Source organism: Catharus ustulatus, unplaced genomic scaffold, assembly GCF_009819885.2.
Source record: "Catharus ustulatus isolate bCatUst1 unplaced genomic scaffold, bCatUst1.pri.v2 scaffold_75_arrow_ctg1, whole genome shotgun sequence".
In the NCBI taxonomy this organism is placed as follows: domain Eukaryota; kingdom Metazoa; phylum Chordata; class Aves; order Passeriformes; family Turdidae; genus Catharus; species Catharus ustulatus.
In genome coordinates, this window is record NW_024879545.1 from 59,079 (window position 1) to 72,916 (window position 13,838).

Genomic DNA, 13,838 nt, shown 5'->3' on the forward strand with positions numbered 1-13,838 from the left:
GGCCGGGGCCGGCCCTGGGGGCGGGGCTGGCGCCGCGGAGCAGCGCCATGGCGCCGGCGGGGGCCGGCCCCGGGACCCTGAACCTCCGTTCCCTGCACCGGAATTCCCCTCAGCCTCCATTCCTGGGCACTGAGATCTTCCTTCATCGTCTTCTCCGGCACCAGGACCCCCCTCAGCCTGGCACCTGGATCTCTGTCAATCCCCAGTCCTGGCCACTGGACACCCGCTGCAACTTCTTCCCCAGCACACGGCCCCTTATCCGGCAGCGGAATCCCCCCCATAGCCCATCTTCCTGCCCAATCTCGTCCCAGACATCTTGTCTCTCCCAGCCCCCTCCGTTTTCCTTGACCTCAAGAGTCTCTCTGGATCCCCATTTCTACCTTTCGCAGCCCCCACCACCCCCTTCTGCAACACTGGGGAACCCCAGAATCCCCATTGCCGACCATCCCGGGTCTCCCCACCTTGTGACACCCCCTTCTCCTTTCCTTGAGCTTGTGGACTCCTGCGACCCTCCTTTCCTGAGCACAGTGACTCCTGGAACCCACATCCCACCTTTTCTAGTGCCTCGAGTTCCGTGCATGGGTGCCTCCCTGCACCCCTTTATCTGGCACCAGGACCCCCCTGCACCCCGACTGCCAGCCATCCCACCTCTCCCAGTCCCCAGACCTCCCCTTTTCCTTGGCCCTGGGACCTCGAGGAGCTCCATTTCTGGCTTTGCCAACCCCAATCCCAATCTTCCGCAGTGCTGAGGGCCCCTGAGGATCCCATGGTCTCCACCCTGTGACCTGCCTCTCCCTGACACTGGGAGCTCCTGAAGCCTCCTTTCCTGTGCACAGAGATGCTGGATCCCCCATCCCACCTCTCCAAGTCCCCTTTCCTTGACCCTGGGACCCCCTTGAACCTCTTAATCCCCCTTCCCTGGCACCAGGACCCCACTGAAGCCCCATTTCTTGGCACAGGGCCCCCTTTGTGCCCCCTTTTCCTGCACCAGTCCCCCGCACCCAACAGAGATGCCTTTTTCCCAGGCATCTCACTTTACCCAGCCTCCAGATCCCCCCTTTTCTTTGGACCCTGGACCTCCATTCTTGCCTTTCCCAGCCCTCTCTGTTCCTCAACAGTAAGGATTCCCAGGACCCTCCTTCCTTCCCATCTTGGGTCTCCCCACAACTCTCCTTTTCTTGACCCTGGGATCCCCAAACCCTCTTCCTGGCTTTCCCAGCTCTCCCACTTCTCACTTTACTCTCTCTGTGAGCTCCCCATGGTCCATCAGCCTCTCATCATGGGTCCCCCCAGGCCTCCCAAACACCTCTGTGTCTCCCCAGTTCTCCACTCCCTGCGTTACCTGTGAGTGCTGCTGTTGGAGCCCATCCCAATGTGTGTCCACAGGGATCTGGATGGGACACCTTCGAGCACTGTGACAGCAAGCAGGGAGGGACGGAGCCACACATGCCAGGCATGGCTGCTGGAACTGAGCCAAGATATTGGGATAGCATGACCTGGATCAACAAGGTGAACCAGTGTGTGGCTGCTGGGAACCTGGAGATGATGGAGGGGGGTGCAATCAGGGTGGAGGTGAGTGGGGGGAGCCAGGGTGTTCCATGGCATGGGGTCTGTCAGGTAGAATGGGATCCATAGGGCTGGGCTGGGATGTGTGAAGCTTCACAGGGCTGGGCATGAGATTCCTGGGGCTCTGTTGGGCTGGGACATGAAACCATGGGTCCATTCCCCTTTCCAAGTCCCCACAGGCTGCAGCCACTTTCTGGCTGTGACCTCCTGTCCGATGAGAGCATCTGCAGAACCCTCTGGTCCGGAACAATTTGTGGGAATTCCTCTCCTTCACCCTGGAGACCAGGAGCTTTGTGGTGGCCAAGGGCGCCGCCCAGATCACCCAGAAATCCAAATCCAGAAACTGGAAATCCAAAGGGTACAAGGCTCATTTGCATGACCTGGGACAGACCTGTGTGGAATGGCTCTGGAATTATACTGGATACAGATGGGAGGCACAAAGGTGAGTGGGACAGAATTCCCATGGGAATGTGGGGTTTGGAGCACAAAATTTGGAAACATGCGAATTCCCATGGGAATTCTGTCTGTGGATCACATCATTCCAAGGGGATTTCGTAAGAGTATCTCATCATCTCTCCATTCCAATGGCAATTCCATGGATGGATCTCACCCCCATCCCATTCCCATAGGAAGTCCATGGATGGATCTCACCATAATCTCACATTATCCAATTCCCACAGGCCCCCAATGTTCGTGTGTTCATAAAAATGGAACATGGGACTCTCACATTGTCCCGCATGGGGTACAGATTCCACCCCAGCACCATTGGGATCAGCTGGATGAAGGGGCATGAAATCTGGGATCAGGAGATAGAGTGGGACAGGATCGTTACCAGCAGCGATGGGAATGCTTGCACACCTGGGCCAGGATCGAGGTGCTGCTGGATAAGCAGGAGCAGTACTGTTTCTGGGTAGAGCATCGGTACTGGGGCTTTTAGATAACCCAAAGGTGCTACAGGACACCTTTGCATCCTGCAGGGAAGCTCAAAGCTTGGGAGGAAATCTCAGGGAGTCTTCCAAGTGTGCCAGTGATGGCATTGGAGTAAGGGAAATGGAGCTCCTTCCCTGGCTGCACTGACAGCATTCCCTGAGCCAGCTGTGCCCCCTTCCAGAGCCCCCAGTGCCAGGCAGCTGCTCCCAGCCCTGTGCTCTGCAGAGAGAACTGGGCCTGGGGCTGCAGAGCTGCCCCACGGCTCTGCTGCAGCTCTGCCTGCACAGGAGGGGCTGCACACCTTGGAACCCTGGCCCTGAGGGCAGAGGCTTGGCTGGGGGACAGGAGAGAGGGGGCTTGTTCAGAGGGAGGGGCTGCACTGCAGGGGATCCCTGTGGAGATCTCTAAACTCTCCCTGACACAACATTTCTGGGTTTTGTTTTCTCTCATTGCCTGCTCTTCTCTCTGCTTCCTGGAGATTTTCCTCCTGGAGGTGTTTCCCTGTGCCTGATGTCTCCCTGCCAGCACTCACAGACCCCAAATCTCTGAGCACTCTCCTTGGCCCTACAGAACCTGCCTGTTTGCAGGGCATTGGCTGGGGGCAGGGTCTGTTTGCAGGTGGAAGAAAGGACAGGTCAGACTGAGCCTGATGGAGCCAGCAAAGGGGATGCTGGTGCTGTCCATGGGCAGAGGAGTGCCTGAAAGCACTTTAGGATGTAGACTCACAAAGCACACAAAACTACATTTCATGTCTCTCAGACATTTGTCAAAAGAATAGCTTTATAATATTTTATCCTTTCCATTGCACAGGGGAAACAATGTCAGGAATTTTCCTAGTCTTTATAAAAATCTTGATCTTGAAAATATTCTGGAAGTGAGCTGAAGCTCTCAGCTTGTTCTCCTCTACACCAGAGATACTCTGAGCTGTACTTACAGAATCTGTTGTCAGTGGCATATTCCAGCTTTAGGAGATCACTGCAGGAGCTGCAGCTGCATTATCCTGCAGCCAGAGGCTTCCTGTGGGAGTGGGGTGGGAGTGATTCTGCCCCTGTCACTTCTCAGCATCTTCCCAGTCCCGACTGACTGAAGCTCTCTGTGCCTCTGTGCTGTGCCCAGGGTGGCTGCAGGCAGAGCCCCAGCCCTGCTGGGCTGTGCACAGGAGCTGCTCCTCAGCAGAAATGTGTTTTTGAAGCTCTTCTTGGTTGCCAAGAGCTGCCTCTGTGCCAGGAGCCCGGCCCAGCTCAGCAGCACAGACACAGCACAAGGACTTTAATGACCCTTTCGGGGATTTGATGTTGTTTACATCAGACTCAGTCCCTGAGAGATTGTTCAAAAAAATTCTCGAGAACTCAAAGTTAAATTGAAACTCAAAAGTTTCTTGAAGTTTTAATGGATTCCACTGAGGGACACAACTGAGAAAGTGTCCCCAGGTTCCAGTCAGAGCAGAACACTGGAACAGTGATGACAGGTGGGGACAAACAAGGGAAAGGTGTCTCTGAAGCTGAGCAAACCTGGATGTGTTTCAGGAATGCAAAGGGCCAAGGCCTGAGCCCCAGACCCTGCCAAGGCACATCCTGTCCCTCCCTCATTGCTCAGGGCTCTTCCCGGGCCACTGGGCTCTGGGGATATGCAGTGCCAAGGGCAGCTCCATGGGGCGGCCCCTGCCAGGCTGCTGAGCAGGGACAGGGAGGCAATGAGGCCCAGTGACAGCTGAGCTGTGGGACAGCTTCAGGCCTGTCCTTGGACACAGCCTGTCCAACAGCTCCTACCCGGTGCCACCACAAGGAACCATCGGGGTGGGCAGTGCCTTTGGAGGTTGGAGTCCCCATGAGCAGGGTGTGCTCTAGCCTGTGCTGATACCTCCAAATCCTCCTGGGGCACACCCTGCACCCAGAGCTGGACACTGCCAGGCAGAAGCCAGAAAGGAGCTCCTGTTCCCTGTGGATCTGGTGAGCATCTGCATTAAGGAGCAGCTGGGTGAGAACGTCTTGTGCTCCCTCCAGCATGACAAGGAGGAGCTGAGGTGGAATTAGAAGTCCAGCCTCACACAGGCTCTTGGCACTGGCTCCTACCCAGACATGGGAGAAAAGTGCCTGCTGGTTCCACCAACTGGTGAGATCAGCTCGGTTGCTTTTGCCTCAGTTCTACCTTTGGCATTTGGAGTTTCAGCTCAGCAGCTGCTCCTGCAAATTCCAGCTGAGCAAAGGCAAGAAAAGCCTTGCAGCTGAGGTGATGTTTGGGGTGTGGCAAGGTGGCTCTGACACCTTTGTGAGCAGCCAGCCCGCAGAGCCCCACTGCACTGAGCACAATGTGGCCTGAGACCTGCTGTGGAGGAGGGGAAATTCTGCAGGCTCATCCCAGGCAGTGCCCCCTGACAGCTCTCACCTGGAATACCTGCAACTCTTCCCCTGCATCCTGATGGGCACAGGCTTTTCCAGCTTTGCCTGGAAGAAGGTTGGGATTCATCTCCTCAACACCGCACCCCTGTCATGATGGTACAGGAAGGATTTCCTGCAGAGGCTCTGGCACATCTTGGAACACCCGCGCTGCTCCCTGCAGCTGATAACACCTTGACCACTTTGTCGTAGGCAACAAGAGGGTTCCTGTGCAGATCAGCTTCTCCCAGGTACAGGAATGGTTGAACCACTCAACCTTTTCCAGACCCTGGTGCAGGATCTGGATCCTCACACAGAGGCTGCACAAGCTCAGTGATTTCGGCTGTGGGGTCTGATCCATAGCCACTGACACAAAGCCTTCACGCACAGAGCTATGCCTGTGGAACTCACACCTGATGGCAGACACAGCAACACTCTCTAGTTGGGGCATTTTATAACACCGAAAAATAGGTAGCCATCCTAATGGGAATCGGAAATTTTCATTGTTTCAAAATGTCATTTACTTTTGCCAGTACAAAACTCTTTTGCAAACCTGCTCTTACTTTTCCAAGAGGAACACTCCACTGGCCATGACTTGTCCACAGGGGATGCTGACAGAGCCTCAGTGCAGTACCCTTGGGGAGGTGACAGTGACAAAGAGCTGTTACAGGAGAATTGGGAATATGGGAACCTCCAAGCCAAGCCAAGACCTCCACAGGTCAAGCCCTGGCTCCCAGAAGGAAGATGAGTGGGAAGAACTGAGCATCCTGGAGCTGCCCCAAGGAGAAGACAGAGAGCAAAGACAGAGTTTTTGCTGCAGACGGGCTCCATGCCTGTCCCTGGGTTGAGCCTGGGTTGAGCTCCAGGCACTGGAGCTGTGCAGCCAAGGGCCGGTCTGTGCCTCACATCCACACCAGGAGCCCAAGGTCTCAGAGAACCAAAAACCAAAGAGGAATCATGGGAGGATGACAAAGAAATCCCACATCAGAATTTGGGATTGAATGCTCACCCATTTCTTCTGTCTACAGGGACAGCCAAATGTCTCCCTCCTCCCTTGCCCAAAATCCAACAGCAGACAGTCCACAGGCCAGGGTTCCTCTCCCTGGGAGCACCAGGAGGGAAGTTGGATGGCTCACGCAGCCCTGAGAGAGGAGAAGGCAGGAATTCTCATTTCTTTCTTTTCCGTACCAAAGGAGACCCAGGCAATGGGAAAATGAGCTGTTGTTGGTGGAGCTGCCCTGCAGGGCTCCAGCCCAGAGCAGAGGCTCTGAGGACGTCAGGTGTGGTCCCACCTGCAGGTTGGGCTCTCTCCTGGGTCAGTCAGGGACTGCTGGTGTGGGGCAGCAAAGCAAAGAGAAACAATCCCCACAGCAGTGAAGTTTGGCAACAAGTGTGGAACAGAGCCAGCAGTAACAATAGGCCAAAGGGGTGTTAGAATCAAGGCTGTTTCTTCTCAAAATTCAGTGAATTTAGTCTGTGGTATTGCTAGAAGTGTGTGACCTGCACTGTTTCCCTGAATTAAACAAATCTTTACTATTGGTGGATGGCTTTTTCTTGGAATTAATAATAGAGGTTCCTTTGTGTAAGACTCATTGCCTTCTTAACGTGCCCTGGTCTGAGAGCAAAAGTATCTTTTCCTGTTCAGCCATGCTGGTCCTTTTCACTGTGGATGGCTCAGACAGTGGACACAGGCACTTCAAACCAGTGTAAAGACTTGGAAAATTTGAGTGAAAATAGATTATCCAGAAGCACACTTGATCTGCCTTCTATCACTCACTGGACTTAGAGTAGATTCTTGATAAATGATGCATGGGAGGGAGTAAATCTGGACTAAATCTGATTTTGTTACTTGTGTGCTGCAATTCAGCCTCAAAAAGGAGTGATGGCTTTGATGCACCTGTGTACACGTGTCTAAAGGCTATGAATCACATTTATGCCGTAACTTTGTATCCAACTGTTGATTTTTTTCCCGATGTTGCTCATTTTAGCTTCAAAGACTGCAAATAACACAGGTCAAAGAGAACAAGAAATTTTAAAACTTAGAAAAACAGTAAACTGCAAAAGAAAGATTTTTATACTATAGTTTTCATTAAATCTTTTGTCAATAGCTATGTCTATGCATTTTGAAACAATGTATTTCTCGTTATTTATTTCTAGTACTTATAATGCTTTTTGAACCCCATCTGCAACAGACTAATGCCATCAGAAGTAGTTTTCCATGCCAAAGAGACTCAAAAACTCATTTCTTTATCTCAAAGAGACCTGTGTCTGTGGCATCCCATCTCACACCACCAGTCCGGTATCTCCACAGGGGATTTCTGCCCTGGGGCAGCCGTGTGGCGATGTTGACACTCCAGAGCACGGCCACTAGAGCTGGTGTGCGAAGGCGTTTGGAACTGCATGGACACTGTTTAGCAGGAATGTGTCTCTTTATTATCTCTATCTTTAATCTATGTATTTATTCTCTCTGTCTTTATTCCCTCTCTCTCTATTCCCTCTCTTTATTCCCTCTCTCTGTAGTCCCTCTCTCTCTATTCCCTATTCCCTCCCTCTATTCCCTCTTTATTCCCTCTCTCTAGTCCCTCTGTCTCTATTCCCCCTCCCTCTATTCCCCCTCTCTATTAGCTCTCTTACTATTCTCTGTCTTTTCCCTCTCTCTTTATTCCCACTCTGTTTATTCTCCCCATTCTCTCTCTATTCCCCCTCTCTCTATTCCCCCTCACTCTATTCTCTCTCTCTATTCCCTCTCTTTATTGCCCCTCTCTCTATTCCCCCTCTCTCTATCCCCCCCTCTCTTTATTCCCCCTCTCTCTATTATCTCTATTCTCTCTCCCCAGCCGAGCGGGGCTGGCAGAGCCGCGCTCCCCTCACAGCCCCTGAGGGCGGCAGCAATGGCGGCTCCGCTCCCTCAGCGCCGCCCCAGGGCCGAGCGGCCACTCGCCCTTTGGCGCCCAGACGGGCCCGCGGTTGTTGCGGGCCCCGCTCGGCCGTGGCCGCCCCCGCGGAGCCCGGGTCCAAGCCCAGCTCTGAGGAGCCACCGGCGCTGCTGCGGCTGAAGGCCAAACGCCCAGGGCAGAGGAGCCGCTGCCGCTGCCCCGAGCCCTTCTCCAGTCCGGACAAGGCGCGCAGCGGGCAGCGGCCTCCCCTCAGCCCCCGGCCGGGCCTGGCGGGCGGGAAGCCCTCGGCAGCGCCCCTGTGGCAGCACGGACCGAACTCGGTCCTGCTCTGGCCCCGTGGAGCCGCAGAGCCGAGGGGGACGCGGGGAGGGCTCTCAGAGCCATTGCCCCCAGCCCCGAAGCCCCTTTGGAACCCGGCCCGGGGCTCGCCCCCGCCTCCTCCAAGGCCCTGCTGGGCTGGAGCTGCTGCTCAGCGCTGGGTGCGGATCTTGTGCTCGCCCCGAGCGGTGTTTGTTTGCAGCCCGGGGCGCTGAGGATCACTCAGGAAATGTCACTGCACGGGTAGTTGTTAAAGTGATCAGCCCAGTGCTTCCTTTGGGCTATGCCTTATGCCTCTGTTTTATTCTGCTTTTAGACCCTGTCTGTGAAGAGAAGGCCCTCAGGAGAGCCAGAGGAAGCTGAAAGATGAAGCATCCTTGCCGTAAGGAAGGGATGAAAGTGTGGGGCCTGATGGAACCAAGGGACCACTGTTTGGTCTCATGGAACCAAAAATCCATTGTGACAGTATGGGACCTTGAGGAACCCATTGTGCATTGGGAAGATGCAGATCCAAGGAGACTATGACCTGGCTCCGTGTTTATGCAAAGCTTTTGTACTAATCATGGCATCAAGGAGATCATTGTGACACAGCAGGGCTGTATGGAACCAAGAGTCCATTGAGACACTTTGGAACTACGGAGACCATTGCTGACAGTACAGAACATCATGGAACCAAAAATCCATTGTGGCAGATCAAGACCTCATGGAACCAAAAAGAGCACTGTGACACTGTGGGGCCCCATGGACCCAAATCTCCACTGTGACAGTCCGGAACCTCCTGGAACCAAGGGGCCTTTGTGACACTGCAAGGCCTCAGGGAACCAAGAAGTCCAAAGGTCTCAAACATGCCCTGCAGGGTTCTGCCTTGGAGATGGGGAACCTCCTTGGTGACACCTTGGGCTGGTACAGACATGAGGAGTGTGTCTGTTTGGGGAAAGTTAGGAGCTTTAGATTGATTCCAAAAACACAGGAAAACCCCTGTTTGCCTGAGTGCACTTGGCCAGTTCTCCAAGCAAAGCACATCCCAAGTGACTGAGGACAGACAGGATGGGGTTGGGGAATGTGGAGCAAGGTTGTCCACACTGGGTTAGACCTCAAGGTACAGCTTCTCTGAGCAGACCAGACCTCCTGAGGAGAGACCCTGCATCAATATCAATCACAGAATGCTGCAATCACCTCTGCTCTAAACAGAAAAAGCAATAAAAGACAGCCTTCAAAATAGCAATATGTATTTATTAGAAGATCTCGTAATATTTCTCCATAACTGGATTTGAAAACCTTCCCATGAACTGCACTGCACCAGAGGGAAATCAAGGCAGAGCCATGGTTTGTCAGGACTTGCTTGATCCCAGTGAGCCCTGTGGTGCATTTGGTGCTGAGCCCTGGAACCTCAGGGCCTGAAAGGAGATTGCACAAACCTTTCCATGAGTCCAGTTCAGAAGAAAAACCCAAAATGTCTCAAAGCATTAATGGGTCCTACTGAGGTCCATCCCCAATGCAGACTCCTCATGGATTCCTTGGAGGAGAGAACTGGAGGCCAGAATTGCCAAAAAACCTCTCATAGAGTCAGAGAAGAAAGGAAAAAGGAAAGTACCTTAGAAAACAGAAGTAACTTGAAGCATTAATGAGCCCCACTGAGTGTTGTTACTGACAAAGGCTCTCAAGGGACTAATTAAAGCAGATAATTGGAGACCATGATTGCACAAAGCTCTCAGAGACCCCAAGGCAAAGCAAAACTCAAAGTCCTTGGAAAAACCTGCAGTCCCTGGACCCATGAAGGAGCCCCCAGGGCCATTCCTGACCAAGGCTCCCCAGGGACTGGTCCCAGCAGATCCCTGAGGCCACTGGGATATGGAGGGATGCTGAGGGCAGGACAAGGGGTGACAGTGACCAACCCTGCTGGGGCTGTGCCAGGAGGCCCCAGTGCCTCAGGACAAGGTGTCTCCTCAGAGCCCTTGGTGGCACAGGCCCTGCTGTGCCCCAGGGCACCAAGGCTTGGCTTCTCTTTGTCCCTTCCTGTCATCTCTGCCTCCAATTTCCTGCTCTGACTGGAATCTGGGAACACTTTCTCAGTCGTGTCCCTTAGTGGGACCCATTAAAACTTCAAGAAATTTTGGAGTTTCAATTCAGCTTTGAGGTATTGAGAAGTTTTTTGGGCACAATCTCAGGGACTCAGTCTGTTGCAAACAGAACAATGCCCCAAGAGGGTCATTAAAGCCCTTGTGCTGTGTCTGTGCTGCTGAGCTGGGCCAGTCTCCTGGCACAGAAGGAGATCCCAAGCTCAAACAAGAAGAGCTTCAAAAAGACATTTCTGCTGATGAGCAGCTCCTCTCTTAGCCCAGAAAGGCTGAGGGCACTGCCTGCAGGCACTGAGGGGACAGGAGCCAGGCACAGACAGGCTAAAGGCAATCAGCACTGGGAAGACATTGAGCTGAGACTTCACTTGGGGAAACATCTTCACAGCCCTGGACATGGTGAGTGTGTGGGTGCAGGGCAATGTTCCCTGTGCTCCTGGAGGGATCTCCTGGAGCCTGGGGGATGTGTCAGGAGAACTCTCCCAGTTTCTCTGAGGCACGGGAGATGGAGGAGGATGTGCTGCAGAGTGGGACTACCCTGGGCACTGTCAAAGGAACAGGGCAGGACAGCTCCTGCTGCCAGGGACGTCTGCAAGGGCTGAAGCTGGGGCTGCAACCAGGGATGCCCAGGGCTGTCCTGCGGAGCAGCTCCTGCAGCCCTCAGGGCTCTTGGCCAGCCCAGGGCATGTGCCACCTGCCAGGGACAGCTCTCAGCCTGCCTGGCAGCTCCCCATGGACTGTGGGGAGAAGCTGGAGGTGGAAGGAGCCACCCCCATCAGGGCAGATTCCTCCTGCTGTGGAGATGGTGCTGCATGGCCAGGGCTGCTCTCAGCTTTCTCTTGAAGGGAAGGGCAAGGGGCTGTCAGGTGTGTCTGTGTCACTGAGACTCCTGCACTGTCCCACTGGGCATCAGCAGATCTGCCTCAGATCTCTCTCACAAAGTGCCTCCTCACCCTCCTCTACCCTGGGCAGTGCTCTGTGCTGGGAGGGGTGTGCAGGGCAGAGCTGAGCCCCCAGGACTTGGCTGCGCTCTGGGAGCACTGGCAGGGACAAGGCTTGGATAGAGAGAAAGAGCTCCCAATAGGCACAACTGCGGGCAGCAGACAGAAAGAGAAGCCTTGGCATCCTTTCCTTTCCGGATACACAGGGAAAGAGACAAGGGTTCAGAGAAAATTACATTTTAGCTGGAATCTTCAAAAAGTCCACTGTATTTTTCAGGCATGTTTTATGTTCAGACACCCCAAAATAGAGGGAGGTGTAATGATCAGAGGGCACCTGTATGTGATCAACTGGTCTGACTGCACTGGGGCATAGGGAGCCCAGTTTTCCTTCTCAGGTTGGGAGTGATGCTGTAGATGAGGCATTAACTCCGCAGCAAATAACGTAACTCAAAAATAAAAATGTTTAGTGAAGTTTCCCCACATGAATAGAAGTAGCTTTGAAGGAATTCCTAAAGAATTCCTATAGGATTGAATTTAGGAGGTCGGTCCCAGCTTGTCATTGACTTCTTTCAACAGTCCCCAAGGCCCAGAGTGAAGCAATGTCCAACAGCAGCTCCCATCAGCCGCTTCTTCCTGCTGGCACTGGCAGACACACAGCAGCTGCAGCTCCTGCACTTCTGCCTCTTCCTGGGCATCTCCCTGGCTGCCCTCCTGGGCAATGGCCTCATCATCAGCGCCGTAGCCTGCGGCCACCACCTGCACACCCCCATGTTCTTCTTCCTGCTCAACCTGGCCCTCACTGACCTGGGCTCCATCTGCACCACTGTGCCCAAAGCCATGCACAATTCCCTCTGGGACACCAGGAACATCTCCTATGCTGGATGTGCTGCACAGGTGTTTATCTTCTTCATTTCAGCAGAGTTTTCCCTCCTGACCATCATGAGCTATGACCGCTATGCATCCATCTGCAAACCCCTGCACTACGGGACCCTCCTGGGCAGCAGAGCTTGTGCCCACATGGCAGCAGCTGCCTGGGCCAGTGGCTTTCTCAATGCTCTGCTGCACACAACCAATACATTTTCCCTGCCCCTGTGCCAGGGCAATGCCCTGGGCCAGTTCTTCTGCGAAATCCCACACATCCTCAAACTCTCCTGCTCCGAATCTTACCTCAGGAAATTTGGGCTCACTGTGGTTAGTGCTTTCCTGTTACTTGGTTGTTTTGTGTTCATGGTTTTCTCCTATCTGCAGATCTTCAGGGCTGTGCTGAGGATCCCCTCTGAGCAGGGACGGCACAAAGGCTTTTCCACCTGCCTCCCTCACCTGGCTGTGCTCTCCCTGTTCCTCAGCACTGCTGCATTTGCTCACCTGAAGCCTCCCTCCATCTCTTCCCCATTCCTGGATCTGGCACTGTCAGTTCTGTACTCGGTGGTGCCTCCAGCCCTGAACTCCCTCATCTACAGCCTGAGGAACCAGGAACTCAAGGCTGCAGTGTCGACACTGATGACTGGATGGTTACAAAAACATTAAACTGCTGGCAAGCTTGTCCAAATCACTTGTCATAAAAGTCATCTTTGATACTTCTTGTTGGTTTGATTGTGGCTTGCTTTTTCCTTTGTTTTAGTTTTTTAGTATTAACCAGAAAAAATGTCACTGTTTGTGCCATTTAAAATTTTCTTTGTATTTCCCTTCACTGTGGCCACAGACGATGTCAATGAGGGGCTGATGGCTTTAAATGAATTAAAAGATCTCTCTCCCAGCAATATTTTCTCCAGAACTGCCCCTTGTATTCCCTTCTCTGGAGCTGCAGCAGCAATGTCTGTGTGCAGAGCTGGGGGCAGATCACTCTAAGACTGCTGTCCATGTGATCACGCATTATTTGATTGGAGAATCCTCTTGTCCACGTATCTTGCACAAGGCCCTCCAGGTTTGCTGATTGGTCACTTGTCGATGTCTTTGCCGCCCACCTTTATCTCAGGTCTTCTCATCTCAGCATCCTGTTTTTCATTCCTTTCTTTCTCATTTTAGCACAGTTTATGTTTCAGCAACCTTGAAGGGTCTCAAAACAAGTTACAGAAAAATCCCCAAAGCTGGCTCCCCTTTTCATCTGTTATAAACATAGTTCTAAACTAAGAAATACACAAAAACAGCCAAGCATGGGAAAGGACAGCAGAGTACAGAGAAAAGCATCTAAACAACAAAATATGAACAACAGTAACTAAATATAGTTTGGCTGGTGCACACCACCCGAACCATGGCCTGGACTTAGACATGTCCAAGGCCCAGACTTTTCCAATCTTACTATAATTCCCCTTTTTTTTCTTTTTGCACCATCAGAATTTTCATTCAGATCTTAACTTAGGAATTAAATTATTAATTTTAATACAGAAAAACACTTAACACATTTTAACTTACTTTAACAAACTTATTTTAACTTATTTTAACAAGGAAATCATTAACTTTGATATGAAAACAGCAGTACATCAACAGAGCAATACATTAGGTTATCTTAACTTATCAAGCAAATTATAAGTTTTAATATGGAGAAAATATTGCAAAGAAAATCAACAAGAATACCCAACTCCATTTGATTATTTGTTTCAACCATTCTGTTATTTCCCATTCTTCCAGCCACCCATCTGAACTCCAGTCCTTCACAGCCAATTTCTTCAGGTTATCTTGGGATTTTGTAATATCCTCATGGATGGAGGCAGAATGATTGGAAAGATTCCTACAACA

The 13,838-nt window shown here is 52.4% G+C and overlaps 1 protein-coding gene and 1 long non-coding RNA gene across 2 annotated transcripts; both read left to right on the forward strand.

Moving 5' to 3' along the window:
* Positions 1-40: 40 nt before the first annotated feature.
* On the forward strand, positions 41-7,281 carry LOC117011525. Its single transcript, XR_004421001.1, has 3 exons — positions 41-1,509; positions 1,737-2,008; positions 7,130-7,281. It is a non-coding gene; the product is annotated as an uncharacterized LOC117011525 (long non-coding RNA).
* Positions 7,282-11,701: 4,420 nt separating this feature from the next.
* LOC117011524 (olfactory receptor 1D5-like) lies at positions 11,702-12,693 on the forward strand. Its single transcript, XM_033086948.1, is given in 3 exon segments — positions 11,702-11,719; positions 11,721-11,996; positions 12,351-12,693. Coding segments are annotated over 3 exon segments (573 nt in total). The 3' UTR covers positions 12,630-12,693.
* The last annotated feature ends 1,145 nt before the right edge of the window (positions 12,694-13,838 follow it).